Raw genomic sequence first — 21,713 nt, 5'->3', positions numbered from 1 at the left:
GCAAGTGTAAGGTTATCCACTTTGGCTGAAATAATAGTAGGAGGGATTATTATTTAAAAGGCGAAAAGCTGCATCAAGCTACGGTGCAGAGGAACCTGGGGGTCCTTGTGCATGAGTCAGAAAAACCCAGTGATCAAGAAGGCGAATGGAATGCTGGCCTTTATAGCGAGGGGGATAGAATATAAAAGTAGGGAGGTCTTGCTGCAACTGTACAGGATACTGGTGAGGCTGCAGCTGGAGTACTGTGTGCAGTTTTGGTCGCCGCACTTGCGGAAGGATATATTGGCCTTGGAGGGAGTGCAGAGGGGGTTCACTAGGCTGATACCGGACTTGAGGGGGTTGGCCTATGAAGAGAGACTAAATAGACTGGGTCTGTACTCGTTGGAGTTTAGAAGGATGAGGGGGGATCTTGTAGAGACGTATAAGATAATGAAGGGGATGGATAGGGTAGAGGTAGAGAGATTCTTCCCGCTTAGAAAGGATAGCAGGACTAGAGGACACAGCCTCTAGATAAGGGGGGGGGGAGCAGTTTAGATCAGAGTTGAGGAGGAACTTCCCCACTCAAAGGGTGGTGAATCTCTGGAATTCTCTGCCCGTTGAAGTGGTGGAGGCTTCCTTGCTAAATATATTTAAGTCACGGGTAGATAGGTTTCTGATAGACAGGGGAATTAAGGGTTATGGGGAGAAAGTGGGAAAGTGGAACTGATCCACTTCAGATCAGCCATGATCTTATTGAATGGTGGGGCAGGCTCGAAGGGCTAGATGGCCTACTCCTGCTCCTATTTCTTATGTTCTTATGCCCCTCCATGCTGACACTATAGTTAAAAAGCCCACCAATGCCTCTGCTTTCTCAGGAGGCTAAAGGAATTTGGCGTGTCCGCTATGACTCACTCCAATGTTTACAGATGCATCATAGAAAGCATTCTTTCCAGTTGTACCACAACTTGGTATGGCTCCTGTTCTGCCCAAGATCGCAAGAAGCTACAAGGGCTGTGAATGTAGCCCAGTCCATCACGCAAATCAACCTCCCATCCATGGTCTCTGTCTACACTTTCCGCTGCCTTGGAAAAATAGCCATAATAATCAAGGATCCCATGCATCTCTCTTTTTCACCTTCTTCCATCTGAAAAAAGACACAAAAGTTTGAGGACAGGTACTAACTGACTCAAGAATAGCTTCTTTCCTGCTGCCATCAGACTTTTGAATGGATCTACCTTAGATTAAGTTGATCCATTTTTGACAACCTAGCTATGGCTGTAACACCATATTCTACACCCTCCCCTATCTTTCTCTCCTATGTAGTCTATGAATGGTATGTTTTGTCTGTATAGCATGCAAGAAACTGTACTTTCCATTGTATCTCAATACATGTGAAAATAATAAATCAAATCAAAATTGTGTGTGTGTCTCTCTCCCTCTGTCCTCACTTTTCCCTGCCTCCATTTGACTCCATTTATCTCTCTATCTAATAACCTTGTTGGACCAAAATACTGCCTTGATTTTTCCTATACAGCAGCACACCAGATCAGTCTTCCCTTTGGGATTTGTTATCAAGGATCCTGGTATGGGACTCACTGAAAACAAGGTCTGAATTTAAATCTGGAAGAAATTCAAATTCCCATTCCTTGTGTTTGATTGCAAAAATTTAATTTGAAGAAAACAAGAGGTGAGGTCATTTAAACTTTTATCGAAATGAGCAACATGACACTGATAGAAATATAACTTCCTGATTTTATTCAGTATTCCATCCTGTCGAGCTCCTCCACCAATACCAGCGCACTGTTTGACGTGGACAATTTGGGTCTAATCACCACAGCAGCTGATTTGAATTTTGAAAATGGTGACATGGTATGAGATACATTATTACTACTGAACAATGAGAATACCTTCAGCACAGAGACTTTATTCCAGCCATTTTACAGACTGGGATCTAGATTTCATTGACGGATTTAATCGTGAGTTTTGTTCTTTCCCTTCAGCTTTTCTATGCTGTGGTATCTGTTAATGACACTGGCTCTCCAAGCCTCACTTGCACAGGCACAGTAACCATCACAATTACTGATGTCAATGATGAAGTTCCAGTCATCAGGTACGTCAGATATCATTCCCCTGTTGGCAGACAAGATCAGTTCTCATTCCGACTGATGTTTCTTCAGTTTATTAAACAGGAATATTTATCACATTTTCAGCTCCTGTCCATCGACGACCTTAACCCTGAATGAGGAAGTGGCTGCTGGGACAACACTAATAACTTTATCTGCCTCAGACGGTGATGACAATGAGAACCTGACGTTTAGTTTTGCAGTAAATGAACCTTCCTTTGAAATCAACCAAGGTACGAACACAATTAACTATAACAACCAACCGGACATTGACCATGGTGCTATCTTGTGCGAGTTTTTTGTGTCCATCATGTTATGTTTGTATCAAGTTTCTTTCTCTATATTGTCCCTGCTCATGTGCTTTCTTTGTCCAGTTTCCTGGCCCTAATTGATGTTTGTTTCTGTATTTGTGTTTGAGAATGTGATATTTTGTTACATTAAATCTTTCTTTGCATCTCTGCGCAATATTTAGTTTTTGTCTTTTAATATGGTTGTGCTATGCACGTGCTTCTGTCTCTTTATGGGACCTGTGTTCATTGGTCTCATCTCATGTGATAATTTGGTGTTGTCTAATTGTGTCACAGATTCTGTTTTTTTTTAATTTTTGAAGTGGTTTTTTGCACTGTTTCATCTTCTTAATTTTTTATCTGTTAACATCCAAATGCATTACAATCTTGTGGTTAGCTGTTGGTCGTCATTTTACAATTTGATATGTTGGTTTGTGTTATATTTCTCATGTATGAGCCAGAGACAGGCCAGATTAATTGGAGCACAGTACACACTGCAAAGAATTGTCCTTTTTAGGAAGGACTGTGTTCAGGCTATCAAGTAAATAGTGACAGATGAGGAACTTCAATAACTTGCTCTCGATAAGAGAGATGTGCAACTGTTTATTAAATAGCGTTTAATTTCCTTTTTATTGTAAGTGTTATTCCCCCCATCACTCGCTGTCCTTTGTTCCTCAATGATCAGAACCTTTGACCAGTGCTACTAGTGGTTCCAAACCTTATGGTGGTAATACCCAGCAAGGAAATATTATTTACCTCAGCTAAATTTGGTTGAAACAGATGTTTCTTTTGTCTTTCAGTTGGAGACACTGCGCTAATTACCAATACATTCATATTGGACTATGACAATGGGTCTGTTGTCAGCTTCTACACATTAAATGTAGTAGTTACAGACCTGGGAGGTAACATAGCCACGTGCGATCTGAATGTATCATTGACTCCTATCAATGAAGAACCAGAATGTGATGCTTCATTTACAGCAGGGACAGGTGAAGATGCTTATACTATTAACCTTGATCTATTATTGAAAAGTGATCACAATGAATTCATTTTTTTTGCTCTGGTAACAAATTCTGCCAACTCCTGATTTTCATGCCCAACTCCCTATCCCCTTCCCACAGTGCCTTCCCATGCAATCACAGAAGCTGCTACAATTACCTCCTCCCTCCTCACCATCCGAGGCCCCAAACACTCCTTTCAGGTTAAGCAGCATTTCACTTGCACTTCCCTCAATTTGGTCTACTGTGCTCGCTGCTCCCAATGTGATTTCCTCTACACTGGGGAGACTAAACAGACACTGGGTGACCACTTTGCAGAACACCTTCGCTCAGTCTGTGGGCATAATCCCCAACCTTCCTGTTGTGTCATTTTAACTCAGCACTGTGGTCTTGTGCCCACATGCCTGACCTGCGCCTGCAGCAATACTCCAGTGAAGTTTGGTGCAAGACAGAGGAGCAGCAACTTATCCTCCATTTGGGCACCTTGCATCTCTCAAGACACAACGTTGACTTCAGCAACTTTAGATTGTAGTCTTTCTCCTACGTCTTAAACCTCATGTTTTAAAGATCACATATTGCCTTCAGGGGAACTTCCTCCCCTTCCACCTGTCCTTCATCCCTAAAGATGCTACTTTTTGTTGCAATCTCACCCAGTTCTATCACATTTTCCCTTCCTTCAGTTCTGATGAAGAATCAAAAGACTCAAAACGCTAACTCTGCTTTCTCTCCTTACAGATGCTGCCATCCCTGCTGAGTTTTGCCAGCATCCTCTGTTCTTGCTTCAGATTCCAGCATCCATAGTGTTTTGCTTATTTAATTCCTGGTTGTGTTCCTCCTGCATCGGTTATCAATCTAATACACACGTAAATCCAACAATTGGGATGTGTCAGCTATTTTTGCACCTAACACCAGCAGACTGACAACAAGGGGCAACCTGCCATACTGGAGAAAGTGTAGTCACTTTGTTGCAATTCTTATACAATGTGGATGTGTCACGAGAATTGCATCCAAATGAGGATAAGAGACAAGGACTATTAAACAGAACGGTGCCAACATATTAGGGTAAATTTACAAGTCACTTTAAGTCAAATAGGGGGCTGCAAGAATCTCACCCAATTATCCAGTCCATTGCAATTCCAATGGGAATGTGGGATGATAAATTTAAGGACTGTAGCCAAGATTTACTACCCCCATTTCCAGGTGGGAACAACGGAGGGGGCGAGGAATCAAGTGGGAGTCCCAAAATGGCTGTTACACCAGTTGGATTTTTCCACTCGATTGGCTCTGTCAATAATGGCAATCCTGGCTTCCAAAGTTGGGATGCCCATTTATATCAATTTGAACCTCATTATCAGGCCTTTACACCTGATGTTTCCCCTCTCCCCCATTTTAAATTGTCCATTTATGCTGACGTGAATCATGATAGGGTCCCCCCACCAGCGCTGATGTGCACCTGGAGAACATCACCCATGTGGAATTGTACAAGTTGGGTGGCACGATGGCACAGTGGTTAGCACTGGTGCCTTACCCAGGTTCAATTCTGGCCTCGGATCACTGTCTGTGTGGAGTTTTCACGTTCTCCACGTGTCTGTGTGTGTTTCCTCCGGGTGCTCCGATTTCCTCCCACAGTCCATAGATTAGGTGGACTCGCCATGCTAAATTGCCCCTTAGTGTCAGGGAGATGAGCAAGTTAAATATATGGGGTTACAGGAGTAGGACCTGGGTGGGATTGTTTTGCTACAGGCTCGTTGGACTGAGTGGCCTCTTCCTGCACTGTAGAGATTCTAACCCGTGGAGGGGTTAGAGAGGGACATGCCTGAGGCTGCCCCCAGCACTGTTTGGGGGATTCCATGGTGGGGGAGGTGCAGGATTGGGTGAGGAATGATTTATATGATAAGCAGGTAGTGTTCCATGGTGTGGGTGAGTGAGAGGGTGGTGGGGAGGTCTGTGCTGGGTGCTTTCTCCCCCTTTTTAACACACCAAAATTACTGCCAGGGTGGGCTCAATCCAAGCCAGACCCACCAGCATGGTGCCATGGGACACATCCCTTCCATTTTTCCTCAAAGTGTGAAAATTCTGACAGGAAAAGGTTGTCATCAGGCTGCCCTTTGCGTTTCATGCCCAAGTTAAAACTTAGACAAAAATCTCAAAGAATTCCAGCCTGTATCTGATTTTCCCAGAGCTGGGGAAGGCTGGCAGCTGCCGGGCAGTGGAACTGCCATTTTGAGCAGGTAACTACCTCTAAGCATTGAATGTGCATCAGGAAGAACAGGAGTTCTTCCGCTCCGCTTTACACATAATCTTCTGTTGGAAAAGTAAAAGCAAAATACTGCGGATGTTGAGATCTGAAACAGAAAATGCTGGAAAATCTCAGCAGGTCTGACAGCATCTGTGGGAAGAGAATAGAGCCAACGTTTCGAGTCTGGCTGACCCTTTGTTAGAGCGGTCACTGGTCATCACTAATCTTCCATTGGAACAGTTATAGGATCACTCCCTCCGCTGGTGATCTCTCAAATTCTGTCACCTCACGCGCGCTCTCTCTCTCTCTGACGATCTCTCCCTCAAAAATGTACACTATGCCCACCAATCCTGACCTGAGGTCTTCCCCAGTGGCACCTTCTGCTGGTGGCTATTCCCAAGCAGCTATTGAGCATCCTTTAAAAGTAATGCATGCCTCTTCGCCCTCCCCTGCCAAACATGGTTCACCAAACTGATTTTCACCAAGGCAGATGTTATCAAGCAGGAATAGAATTGCACCACACTTTGATTTCACGTGATGATGGCAATTGCAACATGTTTACCTTTTACATTAAGATTAATGCCCATGTTAATGTGAAAATCTCTAAACAAAATACGTAATAATTGGTATGTTTGAAAAGAGAACTAACTTATCCGCATTATCACAGTCGTTTATACCACAATCTAACAGTTTACATGAAACAAATTTCCTTTGTTACAGGACCTCCTGTCACTATTCCAGAGACCATTGCTATTGGAACCGCTGTCTATCAGATAACGGCATCTGATCCTGATGGAGACGATTTACAAGCAAGTCTTTTCTGAAACTTAAGACACACAATCGAAGTTTTCAATCTAGTTTTGAAGCATTTTGGTGCTTGTTACAATGATATGTCCATGGTGCTTTCTGTAGGGAATTCCAGAATACTCAGAGATCAGAGTCTCCAGTCCCTTCCTGCTTTTGGTCTGAATATAGTTGCCCTAATTAAAGTTCTGGTTAATGGAGATTTCCACGTTGTGGGTGGTGGCTTCTTGGTTATCAGTGCAGCTGGTTGAGAATTGTCTTTTTGAAGATGTGCAACCCTCTTCACTATCCCTCTCTTCTGTTTCCACATCTGATTCCCATCATCTCCCCCTTGTCCTCATCCTCCACTCTCTTCACTCTACATCCCTTATTCTTCTGTTACTAGCTTACTCCTTTAATCTTTCCTTCATTCTTCTACCTACATTTCACACCACTCTTTGCATTTCCCCTCAACTCCTGCCACTTGACAACTCGTTAACTTCATTTCCTTTCTTAGACTTCTCTTTGCATTAACCATTATCCTTCTGTGTTTCTCCCCTAATCACTCCACTTCCTTTCTTTCACACAGCTTCCTCCTTTCTAACTCCTCTCCTTCTTTCTCTTTTCTTGGACTTGTCCCACTCCATTTGACTCCGTTATCTGATTGTATACTGAGCTAACTACAGACTTCCCCTGTAAAATAGCAGAAGGGATTACCGAGCATACACTATATTCACATTAAAGTTCATTATAATCGATCCAAGTATGGGACTCACTGAAAAATGATACAAGTCTGAATTCAGAAGAAACCGGGATTCCCATTCCTTACATTTAATCTCAACAATTAAGATTGTAATTAAGACAGAAAATGAAGTCTATCTAAATGTTTACCTAAATGAATTATACACAACACTGACAGAAATATAACTTTCTGATTTCTTTCAGTATTCCATCCTGTCGAGCTCCTCCACCAATACCAGCGCACTGTTTGACGTGGACAATTTGGGTCTAATCACCACAGCAGCTGATTTGAATTTTGAAAATGGTGACATGGTATGAGATACATTATTACTACTGAACAATGAGAATATCTTCAGCACAGAGACTTTATTCCAGCCATTTTACAGACTGGGATCTAGACTTCATTGACGGATTTAATTGTGAGTTTTGTTCTTTCCCTTCAGCTTTTCTATGCTGTGGTATCTGTTAATGACACTGGCTCTCCAAGCCTCACTTGCACAGGCACAGTAACCATCACAATTACTGATGTCAATGATGAAGTTCCAGTCATCAGGTACGTCAGATATTATTCCCCTGTTGGCAGACAAGATCAGTTCTCATTCCGACTGATGTTTCTTCAGTTTATTAAACAGGAATATTTATCACATTTTCAGCTCCTGTCCATCGACGACCTTAACCCTGAATGAGGAAGTGGCTGCTGGGACAACACTAATAACTTTATCTGCCTCAGACGGTGATGACAATGAGAACCTGACGTTTAGCTTTGCAGTAAATGAACCTTCCTTTGAAATCAACCAAGGTACGACCACAATTAACCATAACAAACCACACAGGACATTGGCCAAGTGAACTCTGGGGTAGGATTTCTCTCCCAAAACTCTAATGGTGGGTTTCTTTAACTTCCTGGCTATGTGACTCCCAGCAGCAGGGGACAATGTGCTGTTTGCTGGGATCCTCTTGTCCTGCTGCTGCCAAAAGCATTTCCCATTGAAACTACCCCACACTGACAGGAAACCCACAAATGGGGGTACACTGCTGGTGAGACCAGAGAATACCACTGGCTTGAATTTCCCCTGCATAGCCCTCTATTGTACTCCCCAGCCTGTCATAGCCCCCACCCTCCCTCAGGACCCCCCACCTTGGCATTGTCCTCGGCACACTGGCCATGCTCTTGTGCTGGGTAGGCACTGCCTGATGGGAAACTGTCTAGCCATGCCCCCAACCACCTGAGGGCCTCAATGGCCTCCCACCCCTTTGGCATGGCCGTTGTACCTGGTCTCTGCTGGTGGAGGTCAGTATTGATTCTTCCAGTCTCGTACCTTGCCCAATTTCGGATTATCCCGGGAGCTGGGAGAATGCAGCACCAAATGGCCTATGCGTACTTAAATGCTACTTTAAATATACTAAACAGATTCACGCCCTTTCTGAGCATGATCTGTTTGCGTCATTAGGAAGGGACTGGGAGACTCGTAAAGTGTTTGGCATTGGGTGCAAAACCGACTTTTAGGCCTGCAGGCTATTTTATAGGATCAGTGCGATCACATCAGGCACAGTGAGGTTGGAAAGTCACCTGGCTGGTGTATAATATTTATTTATATCTGTAGCATTACGTTGGTGTCAAGTTTCTTCCTCTGTTTTCTCCCTGTTCCTTGTGCCTCCTTAACTTGTCCTGTGTTTCTCTTTGCTCCGATGTTTCTTTCTGTATTTGGAACTGTGGCTGTGATGCTTCCTTCCACTGAATCTCACTGTTTGTACATGTGCAAATCTTCCTCTTTATCATGACACTGTGTGCATGTGGTTCCTTCCCACAGTGTGACCCTGTACATATTGCTGTGATTTCACGTGCTATTACAATGCTGTATTACTATGGATGTGCATCATGCAGCTCAGCATTTTCTCAGTTTTTTCAGTACATTTATCATTCCTTGCTCTGCTTTGTCTTTATGAGGCTTCTCTGTTTGGTAACCTCTGTTAATATTGATATCTTGTGATCAGTTGGGACATTATATTGCATTTGCTTTGTTGGTTTGTGTTCTTTTGCTTCAACTGCCCAGATTAATTATGTTGCCCTGCATTGTGTAGATTAACAGAGAAACATGTTCAGGCAATAGTGAAATAAAAAGAGTAGCTTTAAGTTCTTTTACTGGGATTCAGATGTGTAAGAAGGATTGGTGTATCCTTACAGTCTCGTATTGTTTTTCTCTTCTACTGTAGACTTAATTCCCCCATCATTATCTATCCAGTATTGCTCACTGTTCACAACTTATAGACCAGTGCTACCAGAAGTTTCAAATCCTCATGCAGTAATATCCAGTAAGAAATATTATTTATCTGAGCTACCTTTGGTTGAGACAGATACTTCTTTTGTCTTTCAGTTGGAGACACTGCACTAATTACCAATACTTTGGTATTGGACTATGAAAATGAGTCTGTTAAATTATACACATTAAATATAGTAGTTATGGACCTGGGAGGTAACATAGCCACATGTGACCTGAATGTATCATTGACTCCCATCAATGAAGAACCTGAATGTGATGCTGCATTTACAGCAGGAACAGGTGAAGATATTTAATTGGTTAATCTTGACTAATATTGAAAAATAATTGCAGTGAATTTAATCTTTCTCTGGTAATAAATTCTGCCAGCTCCTGATTTTAGTTCTTGTGCGTCAATTGTCAATCTAGAAGGTATTGTAAATCTATTCATCAATAGTTTAATAACATGATAACTGTCTTTGCACATAGCAAATAGAAGAGCGTGTGACTCTGCTAAATTGGCAAATGCTCAGTGGCTGGAATTCTCCAGCCATTCACACCCTACTGTCGCTGCCAGAAAGGATGGAGAATCTGACAGATCTCTGTTCATTGCAGCGGGACTGGAGTATCCCACTGGCATGCACAGCTGGAGAATCCTGCTCAGTTTTTTTAGTTGTGATCTTCATGCCAAGTTGATGCACAGCTAGAGGTCTATCCTAACCAGAAGGTATTAAATTCGTTATGTCTAAAAAAAGATACCAGGATGTTAGGGAAATTTATGAATTAAATGCTCTGCACTCAAAAGGACTCAAGCCAAACATAGGAACAGGAGTAGGCCATTCAGCCCTTCAACCTGTTCTGCTATTCATTGAGATCATGGTCGATCTGAGGCCTGACTCCATGTACCTGCCTTTGGCCCGTATCGCTTAATATGTTTGTTTAACAAAATTTTATCAGTCTCAGATTCAAAATTAACAACTGATTGAGCATCAGCTGCCTTTAGTGAAAGAAAATTCCAAACCTCTATTACCTTTTGTGTGCAGAAATGCTTCCCAACATCACTCCTGAATGGTCTGGCCTGAAATTTTAGTCTAGCTTTAGAATCCTCACCAGTGGAAATAATTTATCTTTACCTTGTCTTTGCCAGTTAGCATCTTGAGGACATTGACCAGATCACTCCTTAACATTATAAATTCCAGAGAAAACAGGTCTAATCTGTATAATCTCTCCTCATAATTAAACCCCTAAAGTCCAGGTATCATTCTTGTAAACCTAGAACAAAGAGTCTGTTGTCAGAATCGACACATTAAATGTAGTGACAAACCTGGGAGGTAACACAGCAACGCGCAACCTGAATGTATCATTGACTCCCACCAACGTAGAACCTGAGTGCAATGCTGTATTTATAGTAGGGACACGTGAATATATTTAAATTATTAATCTTGACCTATACTGAGAAGTGATTTCAATTCATTTAATCTTCCTCTGGTAGTAAATTCTGCCAACTCTTGATTTTTTTTTCTGATGCATCAGTTGTTAATCTGGAATGCATGTAAACCTATCCTTTGGGGAAGAGGAAATGTGGTGGCCATTTTTGCACATAACACCAGCAGATGGTCAACAAGGAAAAATCTGCCACATTGGAGAGAGTGCAGTCTGACTGTTGTAACTCACACACTGTGGATATTTAGCTAGAGTTCTATCCAAATAAGGACAGAGACCAGTCATATCTATGAGGCAACATGTTACACTCAAGTTCAATCTTTGATTGTTTGCCAGAAGGTGAAGGATTTCTTTCATTCAGATTCTCCAGCCAAGCTTCTATTAGAATCCTTCCCTGTCCCTATGATCTCTCCCCCGTCACCTACCGTCACTCATTCTCCTCAATGGGGAACAGTAACCTAATGATATTGTCACTGGATTAGTAAACCAGAGATAGAGTAATATTCTGGGGACTCAGGTTCAAATCCCACTATGGCAGAGGGTGAAATTTGAATTCAATTTGTGGGCGGCACTGTGGCACAGTAGTTAGCAGTGCTACCTCACAGCACTCGGGACCCAGCTTCAATTCTAGCCTTGGGCACTGTCTGTGTGGAGGATGCACTTTTCTCCCACTTCAGCGTGTCTCTCCCCTGATACCATGGTTTCCTCCCATACTTCAAAGATGTGCAGGTTAGGTTGATTGGCCATGCTAAATTGACCTAGTGTCAGAGGGATTAACAGGGTAAATACGTGGCGCTACAGGATTAGGGCCTAGTTGGGATTGTGGTCAGTACAGACTTGAAGGGCCACATGGCCCTTCTGTACTTTAGGGATCCTATGATTCTAGGATCCCATCTTCCCTCCTCATTTCCACATAGAGCCATTCACTGTGTCCATCAGCCCTGCCATTCTCAAGCTGATAGGCCACATCTCCATCGGTCCTGCAACCTTTAGCTGCAGGCTTTCCCGAACAACTGTCGGACAGTCTTCAAAAAGATTCACACACAACACTTCTCCCTCCTCATCCAAATCATGCTTCAAAATGAAAGTTTATTTACTAGTGTCACAAGTAGGCTTACATTAACATTACGATGAAGTTAATGTGAAAATCCCCTAGTCACCACACTCTGACGCCTATTTGGGTACACTGAGGGAGAATTTAGCATGGCCAATGCACCTAACCAGTATGTCTTTTGGACTGTGGGAGGAAACCGGAACACCCAGAGGAAAGCCACACAGACACAGGGAGAACGTACAGATAGTCAGTGACCAAGGCTAGGATCAAACCTGTGACCCTATGAAGCAGCAGTGCTAACCACTTTTTATGAAAGTAGTGATTGGTTAGTTGTTGAGAAGGATCAGAATTGGGTCACAATTTAGTTTGCTGTCAGTGCTGACTGGATTTACATGTTATTTACTGTTTGCATTCATATTTACGCCAATGTTTAAGTGAAAATCTCCACTCAAGCTATTGAAATATTACCATCTTATGTCTGAAAAGTAAAATAATTTACCACCGTTAATTCTGCCATTTATACATTGATCTAATGCTGCTTTGATTCGTCACATTTACTTCCTTACAGGACCTTCAGTCACTATTCCAGAGAGCATTGCTATTGGAACCTCAGTCTATAAGATAACGGCATCTGATCCTGATGGAGATTCTTTACAAGTAAGTCTTTTCTAATGATACGTTGTTTCTGATCTTGATTCAGTTTAAGATGTGCAATCTAAGTTTTCAATGCCAGCCTGAAGCATTTTCATACTTGTGACAATGGTACAAACGTACTGATGAATGGAGGGAATCCCAGGGATTGAGATATGAGGTGAACCACTGATCACTGAGAATCCAACCTCTGCCCTGCTGGCAATGATTGTGGTTGATCCAATTCAAGTTCCAGTTCATAGAGATTCCCAAGTGGTTGATGATGGGATCTAGTCATTGTGCATTCTCCCTTTGGAGATGACCGTTGTCTGTGTATTCCTTTTGTTAGAGTTCCTCCTTATCTCTAATCCCTTCCCTTTCATCCCCCATTACCCACACCCTTTCCCTAACTCCCCCTCAAATCCACACCTCCTCCCCCCATTTCCTTCCATTTTACCCTTCTCTCCATTTACCTCTATATTCTCCATTTTTCTCCCCTGCTCATTTCCTCCCTCTTTCTCTTTCACCTTGCCTCATCTCTCCAATTCCTTTACTTCTCTCTCTCTGTTTCTTCTCATATTCCCCTACATTCATTTCTTCCAATTATTCTCTCCACAGCATTCAGTTACTTCAGTTGGTTAGACAACTAAATCAGGGGTCAGATTAATGGGAACAATCCCCATTCTAACTAATAAAGAATTGGGGCCTACCTCCCTGCCCTATCCTTGGGGACTTACCAATTAGACTGATGACTAATTGCTGTTGATCCACCTTCAGAAAGTGAACTGAAAAGAAAAAGACCAAACTCTCCTCAGGAAGGAACATTGTTAGGTCTTAACTTAGCCTACATAACAACAAAGAGATCACTTAGCAGAAAGTAAGTCTTCAATTTGGAGTTTAATACAAAAGATTCGGGGTTTGAGACTCACCAAACTGAGTTCAAATCTAAATCTCGAAGAAAACTGAATTCCCATTCCTTTGATTTTGTATTGATTCTTTACATTTGATCACGCAAATTAATCTTAATACAAGACAGAAAATGAAGTCTGTCTAAATGTTTACCTAAATGAACTCTGTGACATTGATAGAAATATAACTTCCTGATTTTATTCAGTATTCCATCCTGTCGAGCTCCTCCACCAATACCAGCGCACTGTTTGACGTGGACAACTTCGGTCTAATCACCACAGCAGCTGATTTGAATTTTGAAAATGGTGACATGGTATGAGATACATTATTACTACTGAACAATGAGAATATCTTCAGCACAGAGACTTTATTCCAGTCATTTTACAGACTGGGATCTAGATTTCATTGACGGATTTAATTGTGAGTTTTGTTCTTTCCCTTCAGCTTTTCTATGCTGTGGTATCTGTTAATGACACTGGCTCTCCAAGCCTCACTTGCACAGGCACAGTAACCATCACAATTACTGATGTCAATGATGAAGTTCCAGTTATCAGGTACGTCAGATATTATTCCCCTGTTGGCAGACAAGATCAGTTCTCATTCCGACTGATGTTTCTTCAGTTTATTAAACAGGAATATTTATCACATTTTCAGCTCCTGTCCATCGACGACCTTAACCCTGAATGAGGAAGTGGCTGCTGGGACAACACTAATAACTTTATCTGCCTCAGACGGTGATGACAATGAGAACCTGACATTTAGCTTTGCAGTAAATGAACCTTCCTTTGAAATCAACCAAGGTACGCACACGGTTAACTGTAGTGAATCCCCCAGGACAATGGCCGTGGAGAAATCTTTCGCGGAATTGTTTCCGATATTGGCAAAGTCCGATGTCGAGTGGGAAAAGTGGTTTTGAGCTCGCTGATGACAATGCGTCTTTTTCAGTTCTATTGGCAGGCATGGATTCCACACTGTATCACCGGCAGGCACCCACTGAATCACCCGTCGTGCCATCACATCAGCACTTCAATGATCTATGGACCCTCTGTGAAGGCCACCCCCCTCACACAGCAGGCACATTGCAAAGTCATGGCTTCCAGACCTAGGAAACATTCTGTAGCCAAGTTCACATTCTCAGCACCCCCCACACCGCCTCCTCCACACCATCCCCATCAACCCTCAGCCCCTATGACTCACCCCCGCTTCCCCCTCTCGATGCAGTCTTGCTCTGCAAGTACTGCATTCACTCCAAGCCCCCCTCAGACTTTTGCTCTCCAGATCCCTGCTTTTTGTACCAGCCATACTTCATTCTCCTAACATTGTTTGATGTGGGTGTAGGATCCCTGCATGCAGGCCTAATTATGATATACTAAATGTATTGCAATGAGATTCCCAATGTTGATTGATGGGAAACGTGGCCCGTCACTGATGGAAGGAGGGGATAGTTGTGCTCTGCATTCACATCAACTTGAAACGCAATTAGGCCTTCTCACAATCTTTTCCACTCTCGCCCTCAATCCCACACAACATGAACAGGAATGGAAAATCCTGGCTGTCGTGTATATTTTTATGTTCGTGTTAAGTTAGAGTCAAGTTTCTTCCCCTGTTTTCTCCTTGTTCCCTGTGTGTTTCTGTGTCCTGTGCTGTGCTTCTCTTTGCTCTGATGTTTCTTTCTGTACTTGGATCTGTGGATATGATATTTTCTTGCACTAAATCTCTCTGTACATGTGCATAATCACTATTCTGTGTATCGTGACATGGCCTGTGTGCCCATATTCCATCCTTTTATGTGACCTGTGTTTATTGGTGTGATTTCATGTGTTATTACAGTGCTGTATAACCATGGATATGTTATGCAGTTTGGCTTCCTCTGGTTTGTCTTCATGTCAATCTTCTTCACGGTAATGTATATTTATGATAAGTCTTTGGAGGCAGAAGTCCCCTCACCAAAATCCCTTTATTTACAATTCCAACAGCAATACACAGAGTGCTATCAGTCAGCAGTCTATCTTCGGAAGTGCCAGAGAAGCTGATGCCCCTGGTTAAATATCAAGAAAAGACTCCTTGATTGGCCCATCAATTTGATTCCTTAATCAGGGAACTCTTTTTTTTCCCCTTGACTCCTTAATCAGGGAATTCATACTCCATTAGGCCAACCTCAATGGTCTGATTGAAGTGATTACAATATTTGCATTAGCATCTTGTGGTTAATTATATGTTATTATTTTACCAAGTCATTTGTTTGTTTGTTTTACTTTCCTATAACATGAGTCAGAGAGCTATTCAGCTTAATTATAATGCGTAAATACTGTACAAAGCAGACCTTACCAGGAGCGTGCATAGAGAAACACATCAAGCCAGGGTAATATAACAAAGATGCAAATCAACTAGTCCTTTTGAAGGACAAATGTGTTTACTTGACAACAGAGATGGGTGCATCTTTCTTGACAAGCACTTAAATCTCTTTTTTAAGGTAAACATTATTCCCGTCACTATCTGTCCATTCTTCCTCTCGACTCATCACATATTGACTGAATCTCTCAGAAGTTTCAAACCCTCATTTAATATTCCACAACAGGGAAACATTTATCTGAAATAGGTGATTCTTTTGTCTTTCAGTTGGAGACGCTACACTAATTACCAATACTTTGGTATTGGACTATGAAAATGAGTCTGTTGTCAAATTCTACACGTTAAATGTAGTAGTTACAGACCTGGGAGGTAACATAGCCACGTGTGACCTGAATGTATCATTGACTCCCATCAATGAAGAACCTGAATGTGATGCTGCATTTACAGCAGGATCAGGTGAAGATATTTAATTGGTTAATCTTGCCCTATATTGAAGAGTGCTTGCAGTGAATTTAATTTTTCTCTGGTAATAAATTCTGCCAGCTCCTGATTTTAGTTTTCATGCATCAATTCTCATTCCAGAGGACATTGTAAATCCATCCATCTATAGTTTGGTAACATGACAACAATTTTTGCACATAGCAAATAGAAGAGAGTGTGACTCTGCTAAATTGGCAAGTGCTCAATGGCTGGAATTTTCCAGCCATTCACACCCTACTGCCGCTGCCAGAGAGGATGGAGAATCTGGCACTTAGACAAATCTCTGTTCACTGCAGCAGGACCGGAGTATCCCACTGGCATGCACAGCTGGAGAATCCTGCTCAGTCTTTTATTTGTGCTCCTCATGCCGAGTTGATGCACAGCTAGAGTTCTATCCTACCAGAAGGAGTTTCATTATGTCTAAAGAATGGTGCCAGAATGTTAGGGAAATTTATGAATTAAGTGTTCCGCACTCAAAAGGACTCAAGCCAAACGTAAGAATAGGAGTAGGCCATTCAGCCTATCAAATCTGTTGTGCTATTCATTTGAAATCATGGCTGATCTGAGGCCTAACTCCCTGTACCTGCCTTTGGCCCATATCCCTTAATACCTTTTTGCATCAAAAAATTATCCAACTCAGATTTAAAGATAATGACAGCCATTTCTGGAGGACAGTTCCAAACAACTTTCACCCTTTATGTGTAAAAGTGCTTCCTAAAATTTCTCCTGAAAGTCCTGGCCCTAATTTTTATTTACCCCCTAGTTCTAGAATCTCCAATCAACGGGAATAGTTTATTTTTATTTACCCTGCCTTTTCCTATTAGTATCTTGAAGACTTCAATCAGATCACCTCTCAACCTTCTAAGTTCTAGATAAAGCAGGCCTAATTTGAATAATATGTTGTCATAATTCAACCCCTGAAGTCCAGGTATCATGCTTATAAACCTACACTGTACTCACTCCAAAGCCAATACATCCTTCCTAAGGCATGGTGCCCAGATCTGCTCACAGTACTTCAATGGAACTACAACACACTCATCCCAATACAATACTCTCATCGCAACTATCTGCCTCAAAGTAGATATATGGGGTAATAAGTCAATTGAATATTTTTTTGGTTTCCTAGGGTTTAGGAAACCAGCAACTAAAGGATGGAGTGAATTGCCATTTTGAACAGCCAAGTACTTTTACAGCAGTGAATGTGGGCTCAAAGACGCCCCCCACCCCACACAAGGACTCATCCTCCAAGGATCTGTCCCACCCTTTTCACTTCCATGTTCTGAGCTTCACGCCAACCACGCCAATCCTGAACATCCCTGATTGCCATTCCCAGCAGTCGCCCGATGCAGCCTTCTGTCCCAGGCATTTCTGAAAGCCTTCAGAATTGGTGCACAGCCCTTCCTCCTCCCCAACCCAATCCTGCCCTATCAAACAGATGTTAATAAAGGCAGTCCTCCGTGATCACAGCAATTACAACACATTTACTTCTGGCATTTAGATTTATACCAGCACTAAAGTGAAAATCTATACTTAAGCTTTGAAATAGGTCAGCATTGGAAGTCTGAATATGTAAACTAATTTATTGCCATTAACTCCATCATTTATACATTGATCTAATATTGTTTAAATCAGTCACATTTCCTTTATTACAGGACCTTCTGTCACTATTCCAGAGACCATTGCTGTTGGTACCTCTGTCTATAAGATAACAGCATCTGATCCTGATGAAGATCTTTTACAAGTCAGTCTTTTCTAACAGTAGGCACTTTCTGCTCTTGATTAAGTTCAAGATACCCAAATGAAGTTTTAAACATCGGTTTGAACCATTTTAATATTTGTATCAATGATCTGTATGTGATGGTCTTACGTCAGGAATTCTAAGATGTTCAGTGGTAAGAGATGAACCACTGATCACGGGATATCCAGCTGTTTCCCTGCTCAGGCCTCAGTGTTAGAATGGCTTATAGGAGAATCTCTACCTCTGAGCCGATAGCTCTGGGTTTGAGTCTCACCCAGAACCTGTTGGCTCTCGGTGCATTTCTAGTGCAGCCAAGCAGGTTGATTGGCCTCCTGTAAAATCCTTCCAATAAGCTTATGGTAGGTGGTAAGAATGGGAGAGTTCCCTGGCCAACCAGACCCACAGCACAACAGTATCCTCATGCTGGAAGACCCCATGTGTGAGCTCTTGGCAGAAGCTTCATGATAACCATCCTTCTAGCTTTGAGGGACTGCTGGAGACAGGAAGAGAATGTAGTAGATCCAATTAATGCTCTGCATTAGGGAGATTGGATTGTCAAGATGCTGATGGCAGGGCATTGGTCTAAGGAGAGCTGATTGTGCTTTCTTTTATGGAGATGGTCATTATTAATGCACTCCTTTTCCTTGTCGTTTTCTTCCTCCACTTTGTCCTGCTTCCCCTCCTGCCTCATCCATTAATCTTCAATTCCCTTCTGTATTCTCCCTTCTCTTCCCAGCTTAATACTTAATCATCTTCCTTAACTCTCCTTCTCTCAAGTTGCCATTGTGTTCTCCATTTCCCATTGCTCCCTTTAGGCTGGCACAGTGGTTAGCACTGCTGCCTCACAGCGCAGGGGATGCAGGTTCGATTCCGGCCTCGGGTGATTGTCTGTGTGGAGTTTGTACATTCTTCCTGTCTGTGTGGGTTTTCTCCGGGTGATCCAGTTTTCTCCCACACTCCAAAGATGTGTGGGTTATGTTGATTGGCCATGCTAAATTGCACCTTAGTGTCAGGGATTAGCAGGGTAAATATGTGTGGTTAAAGGGATAGGGCCTGAGTGGGATTGTTGTTTGTGCAAGCTTGATGGGCTGAATGGCCTCATAGTAGGACTTCTATGATTCTTTGATAACCTCTCTTCACTGCACCTCCTCATCCCAAATTTCTCTCTTCCTCTTCTCTCTACATCTTTCCCTAAGTTTGTCTCCTCACTCACCTCTATCTCAATTTTTCTCCCCTACTCCTTTTTACTCTTCTCCTCTCTCCCACATTGCCTTCTCTCTCCAACTCCTCTACCTCACTTTTTCTGTCTCTCTTTCTGACCTCACATTTCACCATCTCCATTTGACTCTGATTATCTCCTCACATGCTAACTTTGAAGAAAATTAAGTTTATTTAAAATGCTCAGTTTAAGAATTAAGTATTACATTATATTGATAACATTCTGATATTTTTTCAGTATTCCATCCTGTCGAGCTCCTCCACCAATACCAGCGCACTGTTTGACGTGGACAATTTGGGTCTAATCACCACAGCAGCTGATTTGAATTTTGAAAATGGTGACATGGTATGAGATACATTATTACTACTGAACAATGAGAATACCTTCAGCACAGAGACTTTATTCCAGCCATTTTACAGACTGGGATCTAGATTTCATTGACGGATTTAATCGTGAGTTTTGTTCTTTCCCTTCAGCTTTTCTATGCTGTGGTATCTGTTAATGACACTGGCTCTCCAAGCCTCACTTGCACAGGCACAGTAACCATCACAATTACTGATGTCAATGATGAAGTTCCAGTCATCAGGTACGTCAGATATTATTCCCCTGTTGGCAGACAAGATCAGTTCTCATTCCGACTGATGTTTCTTCAGTTTATTAAACAGGAATATTTATCACATTTTCAGCTCCTGTCCATCGACGACCTTAACCCTGAATGAGGAAGTGGCTGCTGGGACAACACTAATAACTTTATCTGCCTCAGACGGTGATGACAATGAGAGCCTGACGTTTAGCTTTGCAGTAAATGAACCTTCCTTTGAAATCAATCAAGGTACGCACACATGTTACATATGTTTTGTTGTCCTACATGTCTTCTTCGCTGTGGTGATTGTTTTTAGATTTTGATCTGTGGATGTGATATTTTCTTATTTTGTATCTGTGTTTATACGTGTGGTCATCAATGTGCTCCATCAGCCTGGGCTTACTTTGATATGACTGGGGTGCCTTTCTGTTGCATTTGGCATTTCAGTTTATTCAACTTTGCATATCTGTTGCAAATCAAGCAGTTTGCTCTCTGGTTTTGTCATGTTTGTACTGGCCTGCCTTTGTGATATTATTCTATGTGGCAATGGTTACTTATAATTAATCATGAAATGGTTTTTGTGCCATTTGATTGGAGGTGGATTTATTGTTTGTGGAGCCCCGTGCTCACCTTATTACTGCAACTCCCCCACTCCCCCGTCCTCACCTTATTACTGCACCTCCCCCACTTCCCTGTCCTCGCATTCCTCCCCCACTCCCCCGTCCTCACCTTATTACTGCACCTCCCCCACTCCCCCGTCCTCGCATTCCTCCCCCACTCCCCCGTCCTCACCTTATTACTGCACCTCCCCCACTCCCCCGTGCTCACCTTATTACTGCACCTCCCCCACTCCCCCGTCCTCGCATTCCTCCCCCACTCCCCCGTCCTCACCTTATTACTGCACCTCCCCCACTCCCCCGTGCTCACCTTATTACTGCACCTCCCCCACTCCCCCGTCCTCGCATTCCTCCCCCACTCCCCCGTGCTCACCTTATTACTGCACCTCCCCCACTCCCCCGTCCTCACCTTATTACTGCACCTCCCCCACTCCCCCGTCCTCACCTTATTACTGCACCTCCCCCACTCCCCCGTCCTCACCTTATTACTGCACCTCCCCCACTCCCCCGTCCTCACCTTATTACTGCACCTCCCCCACTCCCCCGTCCTCACCTTATTACTGCACCTCCCCCGTCCTCACCTTATTACTGCACCTCCCCCGCTCCCCCGTCCTCGCATTCCTTCCAACACAGTCCACCCTCACCCCAAAAGGCACAAAAATACACACATTGATCACTGCTTTAGTGCTTTTTAACTTGCAAAAACACGCTGGTTTGAATAATTGCTGAAGTTTACCTCTTGTCAGAATCATTCATTGTACTGTCCTCTTGCCCGTTCCTCCCTCACAAGTTCTCATTTCCCCAAACCCATCTTTCTCCAAAATACAATCCCTTTCCCCAAAACACAATCTGGCCCTCGCGCATTCTCCTCTCCCCCACCCCTCACATTCTCTCATTTTCTCAGTCTCTCTTACCTCGCTAGCCTGGGGTCTTCAAGGCAGCCTCCTGCCTCACTCGCCATCTCCATGTGGCTAAGGGCCTAGCACCTCTCTGTCACTGGCCTGCCCTGGGTCATATAAAACCTGCTGGTCTTTTACAAAAATGGTAAAACCTCAACATTCTCTGCCTCACCTCACCTCACCTCTTTATGCCTTGTGCACACCTCAACGTTCGGTCCAATGTTTTCCCGCTCTTTCAGACTCACCAGAGTCTCATTTCACTCTGCGTTGCTACTGGAATTGAGCCAATCAACAAATGCAGAGTAGCCAGGCTCTGATTGGTGCCTGCAGTGCTCCTCCCTCCCCCAGATTGGTGCATCCATATTTTGCAACATTTCATCT

The 21,713-nt window shown here is 42.9% G+C and overlaps 1 protein-coding gene across 1 annotated transcript in view; it reads left to right on the top strand.

Moving 5' to 3' along the window:
• The window catches only part of LOC145355610 (protocadherin Fat 4-like), a 143,787-nt gene that overhangs the window by 67,450 nt on the left and 54,624 nt on the right, over positions 1-21,713 (top strand). The window contains exons 35-52 of the mRNA XM_080207855.1: positions 1,741-1,848; positions 1,980-2,089; positions 2,190-2,335; positions 3,190-3,378; positions 6,347-6,435; positions 7,355-7,462; positions 7,594-7,703; positions 7,804-7,949; positions 9,526-9,711; positions 12,474-12,562; positions 13,650-13,757; positions 13,889-13,998; positions 14,099-14,244; positions 16,064-16,252; positions 17,929-18,017; positions 19,471-19,578; positions 19,710-19,819; positions 19,920-20,065. Coding sequence (XP_080063981.1) covers positions 1,741-1,848; positions 1,980-2,089; positions 2,190-2,335; positions 3,190-3,378; positions 6,347-6,435; positions 7,355-7,462; positions 7,594-7,703; positions 7,804-7,949; positions 9,526-9,711; positions 12,474-12,562; positions 13,650-13,757; positions 13,889-13,998; positions 14,099-14,244; positions 16,064-16,252; positions 17,929-18,017; positions 19,471-19,578; positions 19,710-19,819; positions 19,920-20,065 — 2,287 coding nt within the window. The remainder of the gene's footprint in view (positions 1-1,740; positions 1,849-1,979; positions 2,090-2,189; positions 2,336-3,189; positions 3,379-6,346; positions 6,436-7,354; positions 7,463-7,593; positions 7,704-7,803; positions 7,950-9,525; positions 9,712-12,473; positions 12,563-13,649; positions 13,758-13,888; positions 13,999-14,098; positions 14,245-16,063; positions 16,253-17,928; positions 18,018-19,470; positions 19,579-19,709; positions 19,820-19,919; positions 20,066-21,713) is intronic.

Source organism: Carcharhinus amblyrhynchos, chromosome 19 (assembly GCF_965287045.1).
Source record: "Carcharhinus amblyrhynchos chromosome 19, sCarAmb.v2.hapA, whole genome shotgun sequence".
In the NCBI taxonomy this organism is placed as follows: Eukaryota; Metazoa; Chordata; class Chondrichthyes; order Carcharhiniformes; family Carcharhinidae; genus Carcharhinus; species Carcharhinus amblyrhynchos.
Note: the sequence above shows the minus strand (reverse complement) of the source record. Positions and strands in the feature narration are given on the sequence as shown.